A 22,328-nucleotide genomic window follows, 5' to 3' on the forward strand; every position below is an offset into this window, starting at 1 on the left:
GGACCCCGGGGGCGGGGGCGGGGCTGCGGGGGCCCCGGGGGCGCGGGCGGGGGCGGGGCTGGGGGCGGGACCCCGGGGGCACGGGCTAGCGGAGGCGGGAGCCCCGGGGATGGAGGACGGGCTGGGTCGGGGGAGCGGGGCCCCGGGGCCGCGGGCTGGCGGGGGGGGCGGGAGCCCCCGGGGCGCCGGCGGGGGCGAGGCTGCGGGGGCCCGGGGGCGCCGGCGGCGACCTGCCGGGTCTGGGAGGGCGAGCAGCAGACCGACGGCGGCGGGGGCGGGGGGGCGGGAGGAGGAGGCAGGTAAGGCGAGAGCGCGGCAGAGCGCGGGGCACGGGGCACCCGGGCACCGACGGGGGCCGGAGGCTCCTCGGGGCACCGAGTCCCAGGCGGGGAGAGCGGGGCAGGAAGTGGCGGCGGGAGGGCAGAGCCGGGCTGGGCCACCGCGGGTGCCACTGTTGAGGTCGCCGAGGTCTGGGAGCCGGAGCGCGCCCCTCTGCTCGCCCGCGCCCGGCCTCGGCCCCCCCGCGCACCCAGACCCGGACCGCGAGCCCCAGCCGGCCCCGCGGGGGAGCCTCGCGGAGGCGGAGCACAGCGGGCTGGGAGGGCCCCCCAGCCGCCCGGCCCCGGATCCCAGCCTTCACCGTGGCTTCTCTCGCAGTCTTTTAGCGGGGAGCAGCCGGGGCGGGCAGGATGGCCCCGGTGACCAGGCACTAAGGTGGGGAGGAGGGGGGAGACACATGGGCGGGGGCGGGGGGCCCGGGGGGCTGTCCTCCTCCCCACCTGCACCGCGCTCCCGGGAGAGACTGGAGACCCGCGGAGGATCCGGGAGCCGCAGTCACAGCCTCATTGTGCCACCTGGTGGGGACAAGGAAGAGAAACAAGAGCAAGTGACACACGCACCCCTCAACCACCCCCCTCCAATGAGAAGCTGGGGAAGGAAACTTGCATTTGGGCAAATGCTGCTGTCACTCAGGGTGAGCTGGCTTTTGGCCAACAAGTGCATCTACCACCAGGTCTGCCTGAGGGGTACCAACCCCCAGCCCACCCATTGGGCCCTGGCACCCTGGACCTGCCCCTCCCACTTCTCCCCCTCCCCTCTGCACCCCCGCCCCCAGTTTTGTGCTCCTCCTGCTCTGAGCAGGGGTTCCCCCTCCAGGGTGCTGGGCTGGGCCTGAGTCACCTCCCAGGCGGCACTCTGGGAAAGGCTGTGCAGGACGCAAGTGGCCACTCTCCAGGCCTTCCCAGGTGAGTAGCAGGGAAGGGGTCTAGGGTGGCAATGCCAGGAGCGGGGGGCAGAGGTTCTTGGACAGAAAAGGGAGAGCAGAGGAGGTACATCTAGGTGGTCATAGATTTTGTAGAGCATCTGGACTGGAAGGGGATACAGAGACCCTCCGTCTGTGCCTGGGTCTACCGATGGGGAAACTGAGGCCCAGAAAAGCAAAAGGTCATGCAGTGAGTTAGCAGGGCCAGGGCAAAGACCCAGGTATCTCTCTCTCTCTCTCTCTCTCTTTTTAAGATTGTATTTATTTATTCATGAGAGACACAGAGAGAGAGGCAGAGACATAAGCAGAGGGAGAATTCGATTCTGGAACCCCAGAATCACGCCCTGAGCAGAAGGCCGATGCTCAACCACTGAGCCACCCAGGAGTCCTGAGACCCAGGTCTCTTAACTCCCAGCTCAGTGTTTCCTGAACACCATCCTGCCCGTCCACCCCCCTTTACCTTCTCTCCTCCCCCCGCCCCACTGTGTCCCCTGCTTCTTCACTCCCACCCACCCCTGAAATTCCAGCAACAGCAGCACCCGGGTTTCCCATGCCTGGTCTTTACTCTGTTACATCAGGATAAGCCCCTGGGGGGATCCCTGGGTCGCTCAGCGGTTTGGCGCCTGCCTTTGGCCCAGGGCGCGATCCTGGAGACCCGGGATCGAGTCCCACGTCGGGCTCCCGGTGCATGGAGCCTGCTTCTCCCTCTGTCTATGTCTCTACCTCTCTCTCTCTCTCTCTCTCTCTCTCTCTCTGTGACTATCATAAATAAATAAAAATTAAAAAAAACAATTTAAAAAATAAAAGGATAAGCCCCTGGCCCCTAGCGCCCACAGGACTGCTCTCTGAGCCCCAGGACCCACTGGGGTAACAGGCCACAGTTCCCTCGGGAGAGAACCATAGGACTAAAACCAGGTGCCCTGCTCCCCCCACACACCCAGCATTCTGGCCCCATCCCAGCTCTAGGGCCTCATTTTACTTCTGCCTCCCTGTCCTCAAACACACACATTTTCCGCTCAGCTGGGGGCCAGGAAAGGATGAATGTGTGCCTCAAGGATGATGACTGCTCTGGCAAGGCTCCCTGTGGGGCAGAGGGGTGACTTTCCCTCAGCCCAGCGCCCTCATGGCCCGAGCACTAATGGGCCGCTTGTGTCCAGTTGCCCTGTGTGTGAGCACACGGACCAGAGGTCACACTCTAGCTTCTCCACCGAGAGCTTTGTGACATTGGATAAAAGACTCATCTGTCTGTCTGAGCCGCCCTCTCACCGGGTATTCAATGGAGTTAATGACCTCCTAGATTATTACGGGGCCTAAGACGAGGATGTCAGGCGCGGAGCACGGCACCTAGCACCCAGGAACTGCCCATTAGTGAGGGCCACACCATCCCCTTCGCACGCTGGCCTACAAGGAAGAGCTGGTGTGTTTATCCTGCCAGTTAACTCACTGTGTGACTCCAGATATATCCCATTCCTGGCCTAGGCTCTGATCCTTTCTTTGTGTGGGGAGACAACTGGGCAGCTGAACCCAGAGGCGCCTTCCTGGCTGGACCTTCGAGAGCCACAAGGAATCACATCACTTTGGAATACTCATGGCAGAGGAGGGGGCCATCCTCACCAGGAACCTGAAAGGTGAATGTGTCCCGAGAGGTTTTCTGGGATGGAATTGAGGGAGAAGGGAGGGGTCTTGGGAGCCCTGCCCTCAGAGCCCTCATGACCTAAGGCTTGATGTCCACCCCCCCTACCCCCCCCCCCCCCCATAGCTGCAGTCTCGGCCATCCTCCAGGACTACGGGGGCCGGCAGCAGCCGGTGACAGATGCCAGTGCCGAGCTGCACAGACTCTGTGGCTGCCTGGAGCAGCTCCTGCAGGTGACCCTCCCCACTGCCCTCCTCCCAGTCCCCTCTCTCCTGGCCCAGATAACCAGGAGGGTTTCCCCAGATACCAAGGAAGAGCTGCCCGCCAGCCTCAGCCGCCTCAGAGTCCGCAAGCCCTTCCTGACATCTGACCTCACTCTTGGTGGTTGTCACTGCAGCCTAGGAAGTGAGGTGGGGCCAGGTTGGGGCAGGGTGAGGAGGGGGCAGGGGTGGGGAGGGCAGCCACCGGGCTCTGAGGACTGATGTTTCAGAGGCAAGGTGTCCTAGGCCTGGCTCTTCCTGCTGCTGGCACTTTTGTTGAGCACCTACCATTGGCCAGGCTAAGCCCTTCTCATGCCCCATCCTACTAAATTCTCAAGGACCTCCTGAGATGCTTGATGACCCTACCACCCCCACATACACACACGTAGCCTTCCTAGTCCTTTGTGTGTTATGCACATGCGTGGTGTGAGTGTACCTGTGTGCACACATGAGGTGTGTCAGGTGCATACAGGGTGTGTCAGTCTACCCCTCATGTGCTGCACTCCAGTCCCACTGGCCTCCTTGATCTCCCTAGGCACACCAGGAGTGCACCTACCTCAGGGCCTTTGCACTTGCTATTGCCGCCGCCTGCACTGTTCTTCCCCCAGAAATCTGGATGGCACAATTTCTCATTTCCTTCAGATCTGGACTTGAGTGGTATCTCCTGGGTGAGGCTCTCTCTAGCCACTCTAATCTAAATTTTTAAAACACACACACCTCCCTAATCATACCCACATGGGCCTACACACCACAAATACACACCACAAATACACACCACACACACCACCACGTACATACGTGTGTGCACATACCACGAACTTTCTATCCTCTTTCCCTGCTTTATTGTTCTCCTTGGCAGGCAGCGCTAACATAACAGATGTTTTACTGACTCAGTGTGTTCGCTGTCTAACTCCACTACCAAGTGTATGCCCATGAGGTCAGTTTGTTCATCGCTGAATTCCCAGGGCACAGAACAAAGTCTGGCACAAAGCAAGTGCTCAACAAGTACTATTGGAATGATTGAATGGAACACCAAAGGCTCAGAGAGGCCCAGCACCTTGCTCGTGGTCACACAGCCCGTCAGGGCGGAGCCAGGCCCATCTACTGTAGCCCTTTCCTCTCTCAGCGTGCTGGAAGGCAAGGCCACTTCTGGGAGGAAACATCTCTATGCTTTCCTGTCCCTCATCTCGCTCCCAGTTTGACCAGAAAGAGCAGAAGAGCTTCCTGAGGCCTCGGAAGGATTACTGGGACTTCCTCTGCACCGCCCTGTGGCGGCAGCGGGGTGGCACGGAGCCGGTCCACTTCGTTCACTCACAGGACAAGGTGTCCAGAGCCAGGTGGTAGGGTGGCTGGCCTCAGCATCAGGGGGTCCTGTCATCGGGCCCTTGGTGGGGAAGGCCTCCGGGGGCCTCTTTCTCACCCATCCCTGCCCCACGGACCACAGACCCCTCACCTGGTCCTCACATCTCATTAGCCCTGCCCTCAGCATCCCTCCGGCCACCTCTTTCCTCCCATGACGATACAAGTTCCCATTTCGTCGGTCTGTGCTGGCTGAGTGCCCCCCAGCCCCCGGCCCCCCACCATTCGCCCCCTATGCACCCCGCAGCTGAAGACTCCTCTGGCAAAAGGCCGCGCTCTCATCCGCTTCTGCCTGGCCCAGGGACAGCTGGCCGAGTCCCTGCAGCTCTGCCTCCTGAACACAGAGCTCACCAGGTGAGGCTGTTGGGACGTGCTCCTCCTGACACCCTCGGAGCCCACTGTCCCTCCCTTGTGCAAGATGCCTCTCTCCCCGCCCCCCTGCCCCAGATGGAGGGTGACTATCAAGAGCAACTAAATTGAGAGCCATGAGGGAAAAATCAAGGAAGAAAGAGCAAGGGGGGCGGCCAGAACATAGGAGTCCCTGTAGCACCATGAAGCTGAAGCCTCCTGCTCCCCGAGGGCCACACCCTTGCCTTGGGAACCATGCCACGTTGTGCACAGCGGAGGCAGATTCTCGGGGTGGTGGGGGCAGCAATAGCACCAAGGCCAAAGGCCAAGGCTGCCGCTCACTATTAACACAGGGAATGGTATGGCCCCCGGAGCCCTCTGGTGTGCCCCGAACTCCGGGAAGACCTCCTGGACGCTCTCTACACTCTCAATGCGGTGGCCTTTGACTTGGACCTGCAGTGGCCAAACCTAGACGAAGCCTGGCCCATGTTCTCAGAGTGAGTGGGTCCTGCGTGGAGGGAAGCCTGTCTCCAGTGCCTCACTGACGTTGACCACCACCCACCCACCAGTGAGCTCCAAATTCGGCCTCTGGTACCATCAGTTCACCTCCCCTTCTTGCAGTCCGAGGCCCCGGTTCCCCACCTCCCCAGGCATCTGTTTGCCCAGTGTAATCCCGCCACTTTGCATGGTGCTGCATACAGGACACACTCCGAAGGAGTTGTTGGAGGGTCAGAAAGATAAACCCATGGCGGGTGTCAGCATGAGTGGCTGGGGGGGGTGCGTGCGTGGATGGAGAGGGGCATGCATCCACGAGGATGAGGGCGGAAGGTGGGAGGGGTAGCACGGTGAATGGGGGGTTGGAAAGATGGGATGTCCTGCAGCTGAGCACCAAGGCCACTGCCGGAGAGTGCCCCCCCCGGCCCCCCCTTTCACTGCAGGTCCTGTGGCTCCAGCGCCAGGACCCAGGGAAGAAGACCCAGAAAAGACCAAAGATGCCCTGAAGCAGGTGCCTCTGCCCAACTTCACTCTGAGTTGCCTCCTCTCCATCTCTGTTGGGCCCCCCAAGGATGAGCAGTCACAAGCAGATAGACGCCAGCGTGTAGACCTGAGGACTGGGAAGCCACAGGAGAAGGAAGGGCTCATATTCCCGAGTTGGTGAGGGTATTGGGGAGAGAAGGGGACCATTGGCACCCTACGCGGGAGCCAGGGAACCCAGGGAAAGGGGGCAGGGGGAGGGTAACCAGAAGCATGAAGGATGCACACCAGGGAACAGCCTCCATGTGACAATTTGCAAACATCTCAGTTCAGTTCAGGAAGCAACTGAAGAGCCAGGTTTCTGGGTTCAAATCCCAGTTCTGCCCCTAATAACCAAGGTCCCTGGCAAGTGGTCGTGAGGATGCTTTGAGACAGACCTCGTGTAGCACAGAGCACGGCCCCTGGCCACATGCTCTCCAAGTGGTGGCTTGTGGCTCTTCTGGTCCCCAGTCTCGCTTTGCACCCCATTAGCTTCCAGGCACCAGGTACAGAAACCATGAGGACACAGCCTCCGACCAGAAGGGGGAGTCCGTCGCAATACAACCTGTCAAGCGCGGTGATGCGGATGTGCACAGAAGAACGTGGGAGCACAGAGAAGGCTGCCTGAGAGAGGTGACTCTTGGCTCTGTGGGTCTCTAAGCTTTCACCACAACCCTACGAGGCAGACGTTATTATTCCCATTTTACAGACAAGAAAACTGAGACACAGAGAAGTTCAGGGGGCAGGGTCAGAGGAGAGGGTGGGAAGAACTTCGTGGAAGGCAGATCGATGCAGAAGGCGCAGGGGAAGGAGGGAGGGAGGGAGGAGAGGAAAGAACAGGGAGAAACACCACCGCTCCCTGACCAGACCACAGCTCGGCCGGATCCGCCTGGGGCGATGGGAACATTCCGATTCCGGGGCCTGGACCCCAATCTCCTGACTCAATTCCCTGAGAGTTAGCAAGTTCCTTGGTGAAGGTCTGTGGCCCCTTCTACGCACCCGGTTGGTGAATTGGTTGTGAGGGGGCTTTGGGGGCTTCTCTGCAGATCTCAGCCGCACATGGGGACCCCACAGGAGTCCAGCCAGAGGAGCCGCACACTAGCCACGCCGGCTGTCGGCGAGATGCGCCCAGGGAAGACTGGTTAGCTGCACCCCCCAGGTCGCAGCAACACAGGCATCTTCGTCCCTCCATGGAAAAGAAGAGAGAAGATCCCAGGAGCCTCGGGCCCCCCCAGAGCATGTGGGAACCAGAGGGGGAGGAGCTTCAGGGAGCCCCAAGAACAGGATTCTGCCTGGAGAACTCAACACCCAGCGTCCAGGGACAAGGGGAGCAGGCCGAGGGAGCTCCGAAGGAGGTGATAGGGACAGAGGCTGAGGACAGAGGGGTCCTACCTGGTGCAGAGGGGATACCTAAAGGGGGAGCAGAGTGGGGTCATGTCCATAGGCTGCCGGCCTCCAGCCCCACAGGGACAATAGAGGACACGATGCCAGGGAGCCGGCAGGAGCTGGAGGTGCCTAGCCTTCCGGGGGACCCTCGGGTCCTACTACGAGACCTGGGAGCAGAGGAAGACGCTGCCCCAGAGAGACCACAAGGGGAAACAGGAGTGACCACTGTGACCAGGAGGAAGGAACAGGCAGCGATGGCCTTGCAGGATGTGGTCAAGGTGAGAGCAGCTGAGCTCCCTCTCGCACCTGGCCCACGGGTGGGAGCCTTCCTGGTAGTAGGGGGCAGGCCTTGCAGCCGCCAGATCAGTTCTGATTGGTCCGCACAGGATGATTATTCTCCCAGGAGGTCTTACCATGGCCAGTGCCAGGTCCACTCCATTCATCATCAGTCCTACCTGCCTGGCTCCTGCGGGCACTTGGGTCTGAGACCCCTCCCCAGCAGGTCTTCGGGGCAGCCAGCTCCCTGCTCTTGTAGCTGCTTCTCCTGGAGATCACCAACATCGATTTCGGGCCTTCCTTCAGCCTCCTCTCTGGCCAGAGCCTTCATGCCCAGCCTCCCCACCCCCCCTGAGCTCTACAACTTTCATCTCTCAGCAAAGGACAGAGTAGTGGCTCCAGGCTCACCAGCAGTAGAGCCGGGCATCTGCTCCCAACGCTGTCCCCCAGCCCTGCCCTCCACCCCAGGGCTGTCTCTCCTGGCCTGGGGTCTCACAGGGATGTTTATCCAGTCAGACCTGGGGGCTGGGATCTCTGCCCTTCTCCATCAGCTTCCCTCTCCCTCCCTTTACCTCCCACCCCCAAGAGCCTGAGACATGGGCTCCAGAAGACTAAGGAGCAGGCCCAGCATCTGGAGCAGCTGCTGAAGGAGCGGGAAGGGGAATTGAAGACACTGCAGGAGCAGCTCAGCAGGTAACCTTGGCAACGGAGCACATAACAGGGGAGGCAGGGAGGCCACTGGGTGGAGGCCCCCCCCCAGCTCCTGCTCCTCCTTCCTGGGTCACCCCAGCAGGCATCTTCTGAGTGCCTCCCATGCTGGGCACAACCTCAGGATGCTGAGGCATCAGGGCAGCACACCTGGGGCTCCCCGAGGAGCTCCCACTCCCCCCACCGTGCCAGCCCCTCCCTCTCTGGTGTCTCCAAGAGCCTCCTGTCCCAGCCTCCCTCCCCTCCCACACTCACCTCAGCCCCTCTGCTGCTGCTCCCCTTCCCTCTCCGCAAGCCAGCCTCCCTCCCTGCCCCTCTGCACCCTTGCCCTTTGGTCCCCACCTTTCCCCTGTCTGCTTGTCTCTCACTTTCTGCTCCCTGTTGCAGCATCTCTTTCACCCTATTCAGTCACAGCCCTCATCGCAACCATCACGTACTGAGCATTTACTATGTCCCTGGCACTGTTCTAGGCATTTCCTTTTAACGAACTTGTGAGGTAGGTTCTCTAAGGATCTCCATGTTCTAGATAAGGAAACTGAGTCTCAAAGGCCCCACACAATTGCCCCAATGTCTCCCGTCAGTGGAGGAGATGAGGTCTGCACCCCGGCAGCTGGCTGCACAATCAGTGGGCTTACACACAGGCGCTCAGCCAATACCTGGCCTCTGTCTCTCCTACTCAGCACCTCTCACCACCCAGCGTCTTTGCCTTCCCATCATCACGTTAACTCAAGAGCCCGGAGCACACTCTCTCAGCGGCTGAGTTTCTCCTTCATAATTTTTTCAACTATCTCCGCCATGCAAAGGTCTTCCTTGGCCTGACTCCGCCTCTCTGGGTCTCGCTCCCTTGGCCCCTGTGTGCCTAGTGTGCTCACCTGGCTCTGTCTCTCGCACACGCTGACCTTCGCCCCCCGGGGCCCGGGAGGCACCAGCCCGAACCCCATGGGAGCCCGGGGAGCTGTGTCTCAGACTGAATCACCGGCCAGTTCACTGTCTCTGCTCAAAAGGCTGAGAGAGGCTGTGGGCCCAGAAACCAACCCCATAAAAGGCCCCCAGGGCTCCTCCCTCCAGATGCTCAGCTGAGCCTGGCAGTTTGGACAGGGAAGAGTCCCATGATCCAGGCCCCAGGTGAAGGCAGGGGCCTTGCCCACCCAGGGACCTTCTCTGGAAATCCAGACGGGCTGGAGGGAGCAGCTGGGAGGCTCCGAGGAGACCACCGGACCCAGGCTGCTCCCTTGGCGGGGAGACCTTGTCTCACAGGCCGCTGTCCTGCCACCCATCCTCCCACAGACCCTCTGTCGGCCTACTCTGTGCCAGCCCTGTCCTGTGTGCCGGAAATCCTCTTGTGGGCCACACAGACCGATCCCTGGCCTCGTGGAGCTTACCTTCTAGTGGGGAGGCAATCGATGAACCCGATAATCACAGTGTCCCATGTGACAAGCTCTAAGAAGAAAAAAAATGGAGCAGGGAAAGGGAATGGACGTGTCAAGGGGTGATGTTAAACACGGCTGCTTGGCCTGGGACCTCCCTGAGAAAGCATGTGTGAGAAAGACCTGAAGGAAGCGAGGGATAAGCCATTTGGGTATGTGGTGGAAGAATGTTCTAGACAGAGGAGCAGCAAGAGTAAGAGCCCGAGGAGGGAACAGGCCTGGCAGGTCCGAGGGCTGTCACTGAGGCTCAGTGCAGTAAAGGAGGGAGAGAGGTAGGGGCAGGCCACGCGCTAACAGGAGACCCTCGCAGGTCGCCAGAAGGACCTTGGCTTTGACTCAGAGAGAGAGGAAGCATCGCGAGTTCTGAGCAGAGGAGGGACAAGACGAGCTGTTTGCTTTAGTGTTAAGTACATTTGCTTTTTTTTTTTTTTTTCAACAATTCGATGGCTTTGAGTGTATTCATAAAATTGTGCCTCGGTCACCACCCAAAGAGAAGCCCTGTACCATTAGCCACTGCCCGTTTTCTCCCATCCCCCCAGCCCTGTGCAGGCCCTAATCTGTCCCCATAGCCGTGCCTATTCTGGACTGATCTGTGCTCTCAAGGGCTCGCGGCTCCTGCTCCGTGGAGCTAGTGTGTAAGGAAGCAGGGACGCTGATGAGGAAGGGGAAGGCAAGGGAGCCCCCAGATGCTCTGGCAGAGAGGCTGCGGGATTCTGGATCAGCTGTGAGGCCGGGCTTCCTGGTGGGGGAGAGAAAGACGGAAGTCAAGAATGACTCTTCATTTTCCAGCCTGACCAGCTGGAAGGCTGCAGTCCCAGCTGACGGTCTGCCGTGGCGGGGCAGGCTTGTGGGGGAGTTGCAGGAGTTGAGGTGAGAATATATTAAGTTTGAGATGCCCGTTGGACGTGCAAGTGGAGCCGTTGGGCAGACAGCAGGGTGTGGAGCTCGGAGGAGACGCACAGGCCGGGGACCTGCTGCGGAGTCAGAATGCAGAGAGCGGGAACTTGTGTTCCTGGGGCTGGGAGGAGGATGCGCTCCCCTGCCTCTTGGGATCCAGGGAACTCAGGAGGAGCGTGTCACTTCAGGGGTCCCCGGCATCCATCTGGGATTGGCTGCATCACCACCACCAGACCAAAGTGCCACGGGGCCCACTGAGTCAGCCAGCAACACTGTTGTGCTTCTACTGAGGCCATGAGCGGGGACCTGAGGAGACAGGCAGTAGATCAACAGATAGAAATAGGCTGTCAGCTAGTCATGGGTGCTATGGAAAAACATCAGTCCGGGAAAGGGGACAGAGACAGAAGAGTCACCTAGACTTAGAGCTGCAGGCTTCCTCTCTGAGGAGGTGACAGTTGAGCAGAAGCCCCAATGACTGGGAAAACTGGACCATGCAAATATCGTAGGAGGAGTGCTCCAGGCAGGGGGCCCAGCAAGTGCACTTGGGGACACGCGGGCCCGTGTGGCTGGAGCAGAAGGAGACCCCCGTGTGCTATGGAAGGCTAGAGCAGAGTCTTGAGCAGGAGGTGGGGGTTCCCATGGGGTTCAGGATTGCTTTGTCTGTGGTGTGGAGGATAGAGTGAAGGTGGGCAGGGGCGCAGCCCACGGGTGCAGAGCCCCAGGCTGGATGCATACGGGAGACCTAGCGGACCAGCCAAGCATCAGGCCCCAGCAGACCAACGGGGGCTAAGAAAATATGCTTGGAACTGGGCTAGGTGGCATCCAATACCCACTCCCCAGCTTTTGAGCCTTGGCACCTTGGGAAACTGGCCTTCCCTCTCTGGCCTCTGGTCCCTGATTTGCAGAAGGAGATGGTTGGATCTTTAAAGTTCCTCCTTCCAGCCCAGATGCTCTGTGAGACCATCTTTCCAAGCAGGTAGGTTTCCTCTGCCCCTGGAGGGACTAACGTGACTAAGTCACGTATGACTGGAAGAGGTCCTCAGATGGGGAGATAGGCAAACATCACACTTCTCCCCCACCCTCACCCTCCACTGAACTCCTTTGAGGCAGACCAGCCCCTTAGGACCAATCCTAAGGATTGGTCCCTGCTCCCACCTGCTGCCCACTCAGCACTGGTGCCATAAACCCCTGGCGACCAGGGCCCTGCATGGACAAAAATGCAGAGGCAGAAAAGTATGGCTTGACAGGCCTGCATCCAGATCTCTGCTCCCTCCACTTACCAAGCTGTGTGACTGTAGGCAAAGTGTGATCTCCTCCCTGAAGCTCTATTTTCTTTCCTGTAAAATGGTGATCATACTAGCTGCCCATGAATTTGTGAAAATTAAATGAAACTGGGCTATAAAGCACTGGGCTCAGGGGCTGGCATATAGTAGGTGTTCAATACACTCAAATTCCTTCCATGCCCCCCTCACTGCTCCCACACCAGCAGTGTCTATCAGCCCCTGCTTGAAATATGCTGGTGATTTTCTTTTTTTTTTTTTCTTTTTTTTAAAAGATTTTATTTAGGGACATCTGGGTGGCTCAGCGGTTGAGCATCTGCCTTTGACTAAGGTCATGACCCCAGGATCCTGGGATCGAATCTCATGTCGAGTTCCCTGCAGGGAACTCCCTCTGCCTATATCTCTGCCTCTCTCTGTGTCTCTTATGAGTAAATAAATAAAAATATTTTTAAAAAAGATTTTTATTTATTTACTTGAGAGAGAGTGAGCACAAGCGGGGTGGGGGGGGGGGACAGAGGAAGAGGGAGAAGCAGATTCCCCACTGAGCAGGGAGCTGACACGGGGCTCAATCCCAGGACCCGAGGCTCATGACCTTAGTCAACGGCAGACGCTTACCCGACTAAGCCACTCAGACGCCCCACTTCAATGGCTTTCAATTGCATTGAGATTAAAGTCCACTACTCCTGGGGCCAGGGAGGGAGACATCAGGCCCTGTATCCTTCCCACCTCATCTCTTGCCTGCCCCTACCTCCTGCCCTTCCTGATATTTCACCTTCCCTTGCCTTCTTTCAGTTCCTCAAACAAACCACGTTCGTGCCAACTTGCGGACCTTTGCATGTGTCCTTCACTGGCTCTACATGGCTGACTTTTCACCCCCTAGATCTGCTGAAAAGTCACCTTGTCTCAGGAGTCTCTCCCGAGGACCCTCTCAAGTCTGACCCCCCTCCTGTATCTTGGTCATAAGCTTCACTTCACTATCTTACTAGCCTATCACCTGCTTTGACCCCTGCCCCAAACACCCTAAGCTCTATCGGGAGCCATATGCACTTCTCTCTCTCTCTCTCTCTCTCTCTCTCTTTTGTATATTTTTTTATTGGAGTTCGATTTGCCAACATATAGCATAATACCCAGTGCTCATCCCCTCAAGTGCCCCCTCAGTGCCCACACCCAGTCACCCCATCTCCCCATCCACTTCCCTTTGTACCACCCCTTGTTCGTTTCCCAGAGTCAGGAGTCTTTATGTTCTGTCTCCCTCTCTGATATTTCCCACTCATTTTCTCTCCTTTCCCCTATGATCCCTTTCACTATTTTTTATATTCCCTGAATGAATGAGACCATGTTTGTCCTTCTCTGATTGACTTACTTCACTCAGCATAATACCCTCCAGGTCCATCCACGTCGAAGCAAATGGTGGGTATTTGTCGTTTCTAATGGCTGAGGAATATTCCATTGTATACATAGACCACAGCTTCTCTATCCATTCATCTGTCGATGGACACCGAGGTTCCTCCTACAGTGTGGGTATTGTGGACATTGCTGCTAGAAACATCGGGGTGGACGTGCCCCGGTGTTTCACTGCATCTGTATCTTTGGGGTAAATCCCCAGCAGTGCAATTGCTGGGTCGTAGGGCAGGTCTATTTTTAACTCTTTGAGGAACCTCCACACAGTTTTCCAGAGTGGCTGCAGCAGTTCACATTCCCACCAACAGTGCAGGAGGGTTCCCCTTTCTCCGCATCCTCTCCAACATTTGTGGTTTCCTGCCTTGTTAATTTTCCCCATTCTCACTGGTGTGACGTGGTATCTCATTGTGGTTTTGATTTGTATTTCCCTGATGGCCAGTGATGCGGAGCATTTTCTCATGTGCTTGTTGGCCATGTCTGTGTCTTCTTCTGCATATGCACTTCTCTATTCCCACCACCTCAAACAGCCATTGGCACCCCATAGGTGTTTAATAAATGTTCCCTCCCACTCAAAGACACCCCCGTAAGCACAATGCTCACTCACATCAGGGCCAGCACCAGCCACGCCAAAGGCCCTGGAATCAGAGCACAAGTAAACTAGCTCAGGAAAATGAAACATCGGTACTAAGAAGTAAGGAGACTGAAGACCAGAATGTTCATTAAAAGTCAGACCACGGCCCTGAGCACAGGGACACCCTTCCTTAAGGCTGCAGGGACTGACTGGTCTTTCAGAATTTCCATGGGGATCTGTGGCTGGTTTGATTTTAAGCTCCCCCACCCCACCCAGCTTTCTTCTCTGAGGCGTGCTACATGGCGGCACTGGAAAAACTCATAATTCAGTTCGTTGTCAAGCCTCTTGCAAGTCTCAAACACACTGAAGCCCAGGGATGTGGCCACACACACACACATCTGAGGTCACAGGATGTGTACCCCGCCTTTGCAACACCCTCCTATCTGAGTGATGGAGGGAGTGACTAGAACCCAGGGCGGGGACCTTATTTCCAGTCCAGTAGATTTCTTGGAACTTTCTAGGAAGCCATCAAAGACAGAAGAGGCAAGAATAGAGCTGAGGAGATGCCAAGCCCAAATTGAAACAAAAATCTAAGAAAGCCATATGTTTAATATTGCTTTTTTAACTGAAAATACAATGTATTATAATGTTTCAGAATATTTTAGAACCTAAAAATTACCCCAAGCCCTACACCACTTACCTCCCTCCCAAACCAGTAATTGTTCTCAGCTGGGTAAAAAAAAGCCCATCCAGCCTGGGTCCCCAGACACCCCCCTTCCCTCCAGAGAGCTGCCACAATTGTGAGCATGCCCTTCAAGAAAAATTACATTTTAAAATGGAAATGTTAAAAAAGAAAAGAAATGAAATGCACATGGAAATGTTGGCTCATCCTCTCTAAGGGAACACATGAGGCTACATACACCCTGTTTTCATTCCTCTGAACAGTTGGTAAGGAGTCAGCCTATAGATGTCATGCTCTACAGCACTCAGCTCGTTGTGTATGGTGCTATGTGTTATGTGTGTGTGAGTATGTGTGGCATAGGAGGGTGTGGGGAGGTGTGGAGAATGTGTGGCGTATGTGTGTATATGTGACTGTGTGTGTGTGTTGTGTGTGGTGTGTATATGTGTAGTGTGTACAGTGTGTGTGGCCTATGGTGTGTATGTTGTGTGTGTGATGTGTGTGTATGGTATGTGGTATATGTGTTGTGTATTGTGTGTAGATATGGTGTGTTGCAAGTGTATGCAGTGTGAGATCAGTATGTAGTGTGTGGTTATGTGTGTTATATGGTGTGTATGGTGTGTTGTGACTTGTGTGGATGGTGTTGGTGTTCTGTGTTGTGTGTGTGTATATGTGGCGTGTGTGACATGGGGGGCTGTGAGGGCGTGAAGTACATGTGCAGTACGTGTGTGTCTGTGAGCATGTGTGTCGCTAGTGTGTGTGTGTGTGTGGTGTGTACGGTGTGTGTGCGCACACCAGCTGTAGGAGGCTCCCTGTCAGGTAGAGGCCTGGCTGGAGCAGCCATGCTGAGAGCTGAGCCCTCCTCCCCTGCCCAGGTGTCAGGAAGACAGGGCCCGGCTGCAGACAGAGCTGGAGCAGAAGCAGCAGGAGGCCGAGAGGAGGGACGCCAAGTACGAGAAGGAGCTTGGAGGGCAGCGGGACCTGGTCCGTGCCATGAAGATGAGGGTGCTAGAGCTGGTCCGGTAAGGGCAGCCACGGGGGGCAGGAGTGCGGGTTGGGGTGGCGTGGGATGCAGAGACGGGAATGAAGATTCTACTCCACTAAAAACTATCAAGCCGGGTTCTGAACCCTTTATGTACCCTGACTCTTCTCCTTCCTTTAGTCATCCCAGCTGTTCTCATTCTATAGATGAAGAAACTAAGGCCCAGAGAGGCTGACTAGGCCACCAAGGACACACAGCAAATGAATTGCATGGCGTCCACTGGCTGTAAGGCACGCCACCACTGCAAACCCCCCACACACACACATACACACACCTACTAAGGTTAGGGGAAAGGAAAGGAGCCCATGGATGGAGAAAGGATTGAAAGAAAGGGGAGGTGAGGCAGGAGCTAATGTCCTGTACCTGACTGCCTGCTGGGCTTCCTCGGCCTCTGGGTGGGTCTATGGGCCATCCTGGGTCAGCTGTCCCGGATTCAGAGGCTGAGCGCACCAGGATTGATTCCAAACCACTAAGCCACAGAGGGATGGAGGAGCTTTGTAAAGTCTGGCTTCTGCCCTTCTGGCTAGTGGGGAGCTAGTGTTATACTTTGACCCAGTTCAGGAAGCAGGACACCATTGGACTCAGGTTCCATTAGAATTGGAAGGTCATTGAGGAATCATCTAGGACTAAATCTTCTTGCACAAAATCCAAGTGATATTAAAGATGAGAGAAGGGAGAGGTCAATCTGGAAAGAACAATTTAAGGAATGATCTCCTCCAAGGAGCCGTCAACTGGGAAAAGGGGGGATATAAAAAATTAGCTGTATATCTCACAAAAGAATTTAAGGTAGCCAACGATAAAAGACACAAGTGCCCACACATATGATTGTTAAAGAAAAACAGATGAAATAGAAGAGGAAAAATATATACTCCCGAGGTATTAGGATTAGGGTTAGGGTTAAAACTTAACTCTGAGCATTTTGGCGGGACAATCAAAACTGGAAACAGTTGCCTAAATGTCATCAGGTGTTCCAAGGAAAAATACAGCAGTGCATCAGGAAAGAAAAATGTTTTTCCTTGTGTTAAAGAAACTCATCACAAGATTCCAAACTGCGTAACCTAATGTCCCTTGCAGACGCATCATGGAAAATCTGGCCCTAAGCAAAAATAGGAGAGGAAAGCCACAGAGACTGACTTCTGCATCAGGATGGTAGACTGATAGCACATCACCTATTTTCCATCCAGAAATCTCACTAGAATGATTGTAAAAAAAAAAATTTTTATTAAATAAAACTTGTAATAGAGAGAAAGGTGGAGGGGCCAACCAGAAAAAAAGAGATTTCTGCTAATTTCCAGAAACCAGAAAATGGATGAAAAAAGTAGACACTGGAGTTAGCCCAAGTTAAAACTCAGGGCCAGAGACACCAGGGTCACCAGGAACATTTCAAATGGCAGAAATGAAATGAGAGACAGAAATCGGGAAAATTAACTGTTAAAGTCATTAGAAAGAGCAGTGTACACCCCCCTGCCTCCTTGACTGCAGAATATTAACACCAAGGGGTCTATTTCTGAGGCAAATCATTAAAACATCCTTCTCTAAAAAAGTTAGATGCCCCAAAGAACAATGTGTTCTGGCATTTGTCTGCATAGCAGCTAGCTCCCTGCCCAGTCCTTCCTCAAAGGATGCCACAAGCCAACCGCCCCTGTCCACTACTTGAAGCTTGAGCAACTTAAACATGAAATGGTAACCAGAGATCCCCAGATGTTTGAGAAGAATCTAGAACATAAAAGGAAGAGACAAAGATAAACAAAAAGACAACATCTCCCATGAAACAAGACGCTGTGCAAAGCGACCAGCAAAAGATGAGAAATGTTCTTGGAAATTAAAAATATCTCTCAAAAAATTTTTAATTCATAAGGACTGGAAAAGGAAGAGGAGGCAGTCTCTCAGGACACGGAGTAAAAGGCATGACAAGATGGAATGCACGAGAGAAACAATTGCAAACATAAAGAATCACTCCAGGAGTTTCACTATCTTCTCCAACTGACAATTCCAAAGGAGAGAATAAGATGGAGGAGATTGTCAGATAAAATGATGAGAGACTTTCTCAACTCTGATGGTCACAGGTCTTTAGTGTAAAGATGTCACTGAGTGACCAACACAAGTGAAAGGAAGGGAAAAGCCCACAGATACACACCATTGTGAAATCTCTGTAGAACGAAGATGAGGGCAATATATTCAAACACGTCACTTATAAAAGAAATACAACATGGAAAAGCATGTCAAGAATCAATGGTGCTGGGACGCCTGCATAGCTCAGTCAGTTAAGCATCCAACCCTTTGTCTTGGCTCAGGTCTTGATCTCAGGGTCATGAGTTCAAGCCCCACCTGGGGATCCACGCTGGGTGTGAAGTCTGCTTAAAAAAAAAAAAAAAAAAAAAGGAAAAAGAATCAGTGGTGTCATACTTTCAAGTTCTGAGGAAGGACAAATTTTGGCCTAGAATTCTAGGTCCAGCCAAATTGTGAAGCAAGTAGGGAAGGTGATTCAGGAAGAAAACATTTTTCAGAAAGACAGGTCACAGAAAAAGCAACTCCTACACAGCCTTTCTTGGGAAGTTAATTAAGGATGTGCTTCCGAAAAACAAGGAAGTAAGCCAAGAAAAGAGAAGACGTGGAATTCAGGAAGCAGTCACAGTAACCCAGGGCAGAAGCAAAGGGAATTCCCGAGATGACAAGTGGACAGCAAGCCCAGAGAGTCCAGGCTGTTGCAGAAGTATTGAGGACCCAGGAGGAAGGTCTCTGGGGAGAAAGAGAATCAATAGAACACCTGATATGATGAAGAATTTGTTGGGGAGAGGGAATAATTAGGTGATGCGTAAGGCAAGTCAGTCAAAGAGCAAAGAAAGGCAACTGGAAAGTCCTGGAAAAATAGGAAATTTCCAAGAAAGGGCATGTTTAAGACCCATCTGAACTCTCCCTGAAGCAATATGCTTAATATTGTCTGATAATGTAAATACTATTAATTGATTTTTTTTAAATGTTAGAATCAACCTAAAAAAAAAAACACAGAAAACAATTGCAATTGTAGAACAAACGTGAAGGTCATCATCTAAACAATATTAAGTATAGAATAGAATCCAAGAGAACTTTCTGTGAAGATGGAGATGTTCTATAACTTTGCCCTATCCGATATGGTGGCTACCAGTCACACCTAGCGACTGAGCACTTCTGATGCGTCTGAGGAACTAACGTTCTAATCTTAGTGAATTTTTTTTAAATTTTTTTAATTTATGATAGTCACACAGAGAGAGAGAGAGGCAGAGACACAGGCAGAGGGAGATGCAGGCTCCATGCACCGGGAGCCCGACGCGGGACTCGATCCCGGGTCTCCAGGATCACGCCCTGGGCCAAAGGCAGGCGCTAAACCGCTGTGCCACCCAGGGATCCCTAATCTTAGTGAATTTTTGTTGAATTAAATACAAGTTTAAGTAGCCACACGTGGCTAGTGGCTACCATATTGGACGTTGTGGGACTGGGTGACAAGTAGGAGGTGGGCGAAGGAGGCCAGCTGAAGGCAAGCGGAGGCTGGCGGCACCACGGTCGTATCACAGAATGGCAACCAGGATGCTATCTGTGCCTCATAGGATGAGTGAGGGATAAATGTGTGAGTGTGTTCCGTAAAGCTGCTGTAGTAACAGAGAAACCAAAAACAGGGATATAACTGCCTGGGGAGGAAGGAGGCGGAGCTAGTGGGATGGTACGAAATAAAGCGAACTCCCCTGACATCAGGGTAAGGAGCTCTGTAGAAGACGCTCCTTCTTGATATGTCAGGAGGAGAGGATCTGAGCATGTTATTTAAGTGTGGGAGTAATATCAAGGAGAAAAAGCTAAAAGTGTAAGAAGTGGTTTGCCACCGACATTGGAAGGTGTGGGGAGGGTGTCTATTTCCCTTTGGTCTAAGTTCTTCTGTGCTTTTGGAGTTTTAATGCATGTGTATGTATCATTTTGCTTAAAAAAATTTTTTTTTAGAGAGGGAGGCTCAGAGGGAGAGAGAGAGGATCTTAGGCAGGCTCCATGCCCAGCTTGGAGCCAGAGGAGGGGCTCGATCTCACAACCCTGAGATCATGACCTGAGCCGAAATCAAGAGACTGATGATTAACCAACAGAGCCACCCAACCATCCCAGATTTAAAACAAAAACATTTTAACATTTTAATCCACATTCCTAAACATCCTTTTTTTTTAGAGATGGAGAGGGGGTGGAGGGGCAGAGAGAGAAGGAGAGAGAGAGAATCTTAAGCAGGCCCAACTCCCAGTGAAGAGCCTGACATGGGGCTTAATTTCACCACCCTGAGATCATGACCTGAGCCAAAATCAGGAGTCGGACGCTTAACCAACTGATCCACCCGGGTGCCCCCTTCAAAAAATAAAAATAAATAAAAAGCAGTGAGGACAGTTTTGCAGGAGCAAACTTTGCAGATCATAACTAGAAGGGGGTTTGCATCAAGTGCCAAATAAAACCTGCGGGCAGAAGGGGGGCGTCCACAATCAGGGAGCACCCCTAGGAGGAGGTGGGATCTATAGGCCACGTTGGGCAAGGGGGACCCAGGTGTCGCCGTCCATCTTCCCAAAGACCACAGACTCCCTCATCTCTTGTGTGTATGTCTCTCTCAATGTCTCTTTCATGATCTCTTCATTTCTGTCTCTCCTTTCTCTGTCCATCTATTTGTCTCTCCCTCTCTGTCTGTGTCCCTGTCTCTGCGTCTTGTTCTCTCTCTCTCTCTCTCTCTCTCTCTCTCCATTTACCTCGCCATCTACCTCTCTCCATCTCTTCTCTGACTCCCTGGCTTCCTTTCTCTCTGTCTCCCTCTCATTTTCTATGCCTCTGTCTTTCCGCGCTGCTGTGTGTGTGTGTGTGCGGGGGGAGTCTGTGTGACTCCATCTCATCTCTTCTTTCTCCCCATCTGGGTCTCCCCACCTCCACGGGCCCATCAGAGAGAAGGATGACCTGTGGCAGGAGGTGCAGCGTCTCTCTTCCATGGCCCCAGGGTGCTGTGTGGCCTGCAGCAGGGTGTTTGGCCGGCTGTCTCGGCGGTACCCGTGCAGGTAATGGGGGGGGGGACACAGAGTCCTTGCTCTGCCCCCTTCGGGAAGGGAGGGACACGGGAACTGGGGCTTGGGAAAGCCATAGAAAGCCGGCCACTCACTTTACACAACACTTAGCTTCGACCTGAACCAGAGCAGTGGAAAGGGCTCAGAGGATAGGATTGTGCATCCATCCCTCCCCAGAAGAGACCTATTAACAGGCCTCTGGGAGGAGTCCTGTGCAGAGGACACTGCTCCCGTCACCCCCCTCTGGGAGTCACCCCTCTCTGGGAGCACAGGCAGGACAAGCAGTGGGAGGGAGGGGGCTCGCCCAAGACCCTGCCTGTTTGGATCTAAAGGGCTCTGGAGGGCATGAGCCATTAAGACACCCTTTGGGGACGGGGAGCCTCCTTGGACAGTCCCAGGGCTGCAGGAGGGACAGCCCTGCTCAAAGCCCGCGCCCCCCTCCCACACCCACATCCCTGAGCTCCCGCTCCCCCCCCCTGCTCCCAGGCTCTGCGGAGGCCTGGTCTGCCATGCTTGCTCTGTGGACTACAAGAAGAGGGAGCGCCGCTGCCCCCCCTGCTCCCAGAAGGGAGAGGCTCAGTTCCACTGACGGCAGCACCCAGGACTGGCCGCCCACTGCACCCAGGAGCTCCCTCCCCTCCTCTGGGCTGGTGATCTGAGGCAGCCAGTGCTCAAGTGCGGAAGGATGGATGCTGGCTGGCAGGCAGGAGGCGGAGGCAGGTCGGAGGCCTGCACCCGCCACCCATGAGCTGGGCCACTTGAGGAAGCTCACTGCTGTCCGGCTTCTTCCTGAGCAAGAGCACCAGGCACCATCCTCCCTGAAGTCCCTCTAGGCTCAGGACATCCTTGGCCAAGAAGACCCAGGGGCCCCGACATCTCTCCGCACCCCCACCCCATCTCTCCCCCAGCCCCCCATTCCCCACACGCCCAACCACCCAGTCTGGAGTCTGTTTTGAAAGTCTGCTTTCGTGGTGTTTCATTTTCAACAGCTCTCCCGAGGTGCTGTTGCCCTGTAACACGTTTCATATGAATTGTACAATATGATGGGTTTTGACCTTGGTATCACCCACAAAACCATCACCGTATTCGCAATAAAGAATGCACCCATCATTCCCAAAATTTCTTCATGCCCTTTATAATCGCTCCCTCTCCCTCGCCATCCCTAGGCCACCACAATTCTGCTTCCTACCACTAGACACCAGTTTTCCAGAATTTTATAAAAACAGAGCCCTGCAGTATGCACTCTGTACTGCCTGCCTCCTTTCACACAGCGTACGATTCTGCGATTCCTCCAGGTGGGTGCACGTCTCAGAGGTCCCCATTTACTGCTAAGTAGTACCCCGCTGCAGGGAGAGACCACAATTTTGTTCACACCTTCACTCGTTGCCAGACATTTGGACCGTTTCCAATTTGAGGCTGTTACAAATATGTTTCCTACGATCATCGATCATCGGTGTACAAATCTTTGTATAGACGTTTGCTTTTCTTTCTCTTGGGTAGATACCTAGGAATGAAATGCCCAGGTCCTCCGATACGTGTATGTTTAACTTTTAAGAAACTGCTGAGCTGTTTCCCAGACAAGTTGTGCATTGTCCCCGCACCCCAACCTCAAAACACACACACACCAGCAGTGTGTGGGAGTCCCCGCCGCTCCCCAGGGCATCTGGTTTGGTGGACAGAAGAGGTGGACCAGACAGACATGGGGCTTGGGCCTCTCTCCTTTCCTTCCAACAGC

At 54.4% G+C, this 22,328-nt stretch overlaps 1 protein-coding gene across 3 annotated transcripts; it reads left to right on the forward strand.

Annotated features, from left to right (window-relative positions):
* The first annotated feature begins 1,155 nt into the window (after window positions 1-1,155).
* On the forward strand, window positions 1,156-22,328 carry RUFY4 (RUN and FYVE domain containing 4). Of its 3 annotated transcripts, XM_041737054.1 has the most exons (13): window positions 1,156-1,244; window positions 2,741-2,889; window positions 3,021-3,127; window positions 4,352-4,477; window positions 4,761-4,867; window positions 5,215-5,358; window positions 5,800-5,867; window positions 6,188-6,193; window positions 6,929-7,539; window positions 8,124-8,230; window positions 15,376-15,522; window positions 20,477-20,587; window positions 21,080-21,711. In XM_041737054.1, the coding sequence occupies exons 2-13, from the start codon at window positions 2,850-2,852 to the stop codon at window positions 21,180-21,182; spliced, it is 1,677 nt and encodes a 558-aa protein (XP_041592988.1). In that variant the 5' UTR covers window positions 1,156-1,244; window positions 2,741-2,849; the 3' UTR covers window positions 21,183-21,711. The 3 variants fall into 3 exon arrangements, with proteins under 3 accessions (XP_041592988.1, XP_041592986.1, XP_041592987.1); XM_041737052.1 differs by lacking the exons at window positions 1,156-1,244; window positions 2,741-2,889; window positions 3,021-3,127; ... (3 more) ...; window positions 6,188-6,193; window positions 21,080-21,711 and adding exons at window positions 6,368-6,508; window positions 21,760-22,328 and having other exon boundaries at window positions 5,663-5,867; window positions 6,922-7,539; XM_041737053.1 differs by lacking the exons at window positions 1,156-1,244; window positions 2,741-2,889; window positions 3,021-3,127; ... (2 more) ...; window positions 5,215-5,358; window positions 6,188-6,193 and adding an exon at window positions 6,368-6,508 and having other exon boundaries at window positions 5,663-5,867; window positions 6,922-7,539.

Source organism: Vulpes lagopus, chromosome 22, assembly GCF_018345385.1.
Source record: "Vulpes lagopus strain Blue_001 chromosome 22, ASM1834538v1, whole genome shotgun sequence".
Lineage (NCBI taxonomy): Eukaryota > Metazoa > Chordata > Mammalia > Carnivora > Canidae > Vulpes > Vulpes lagopus.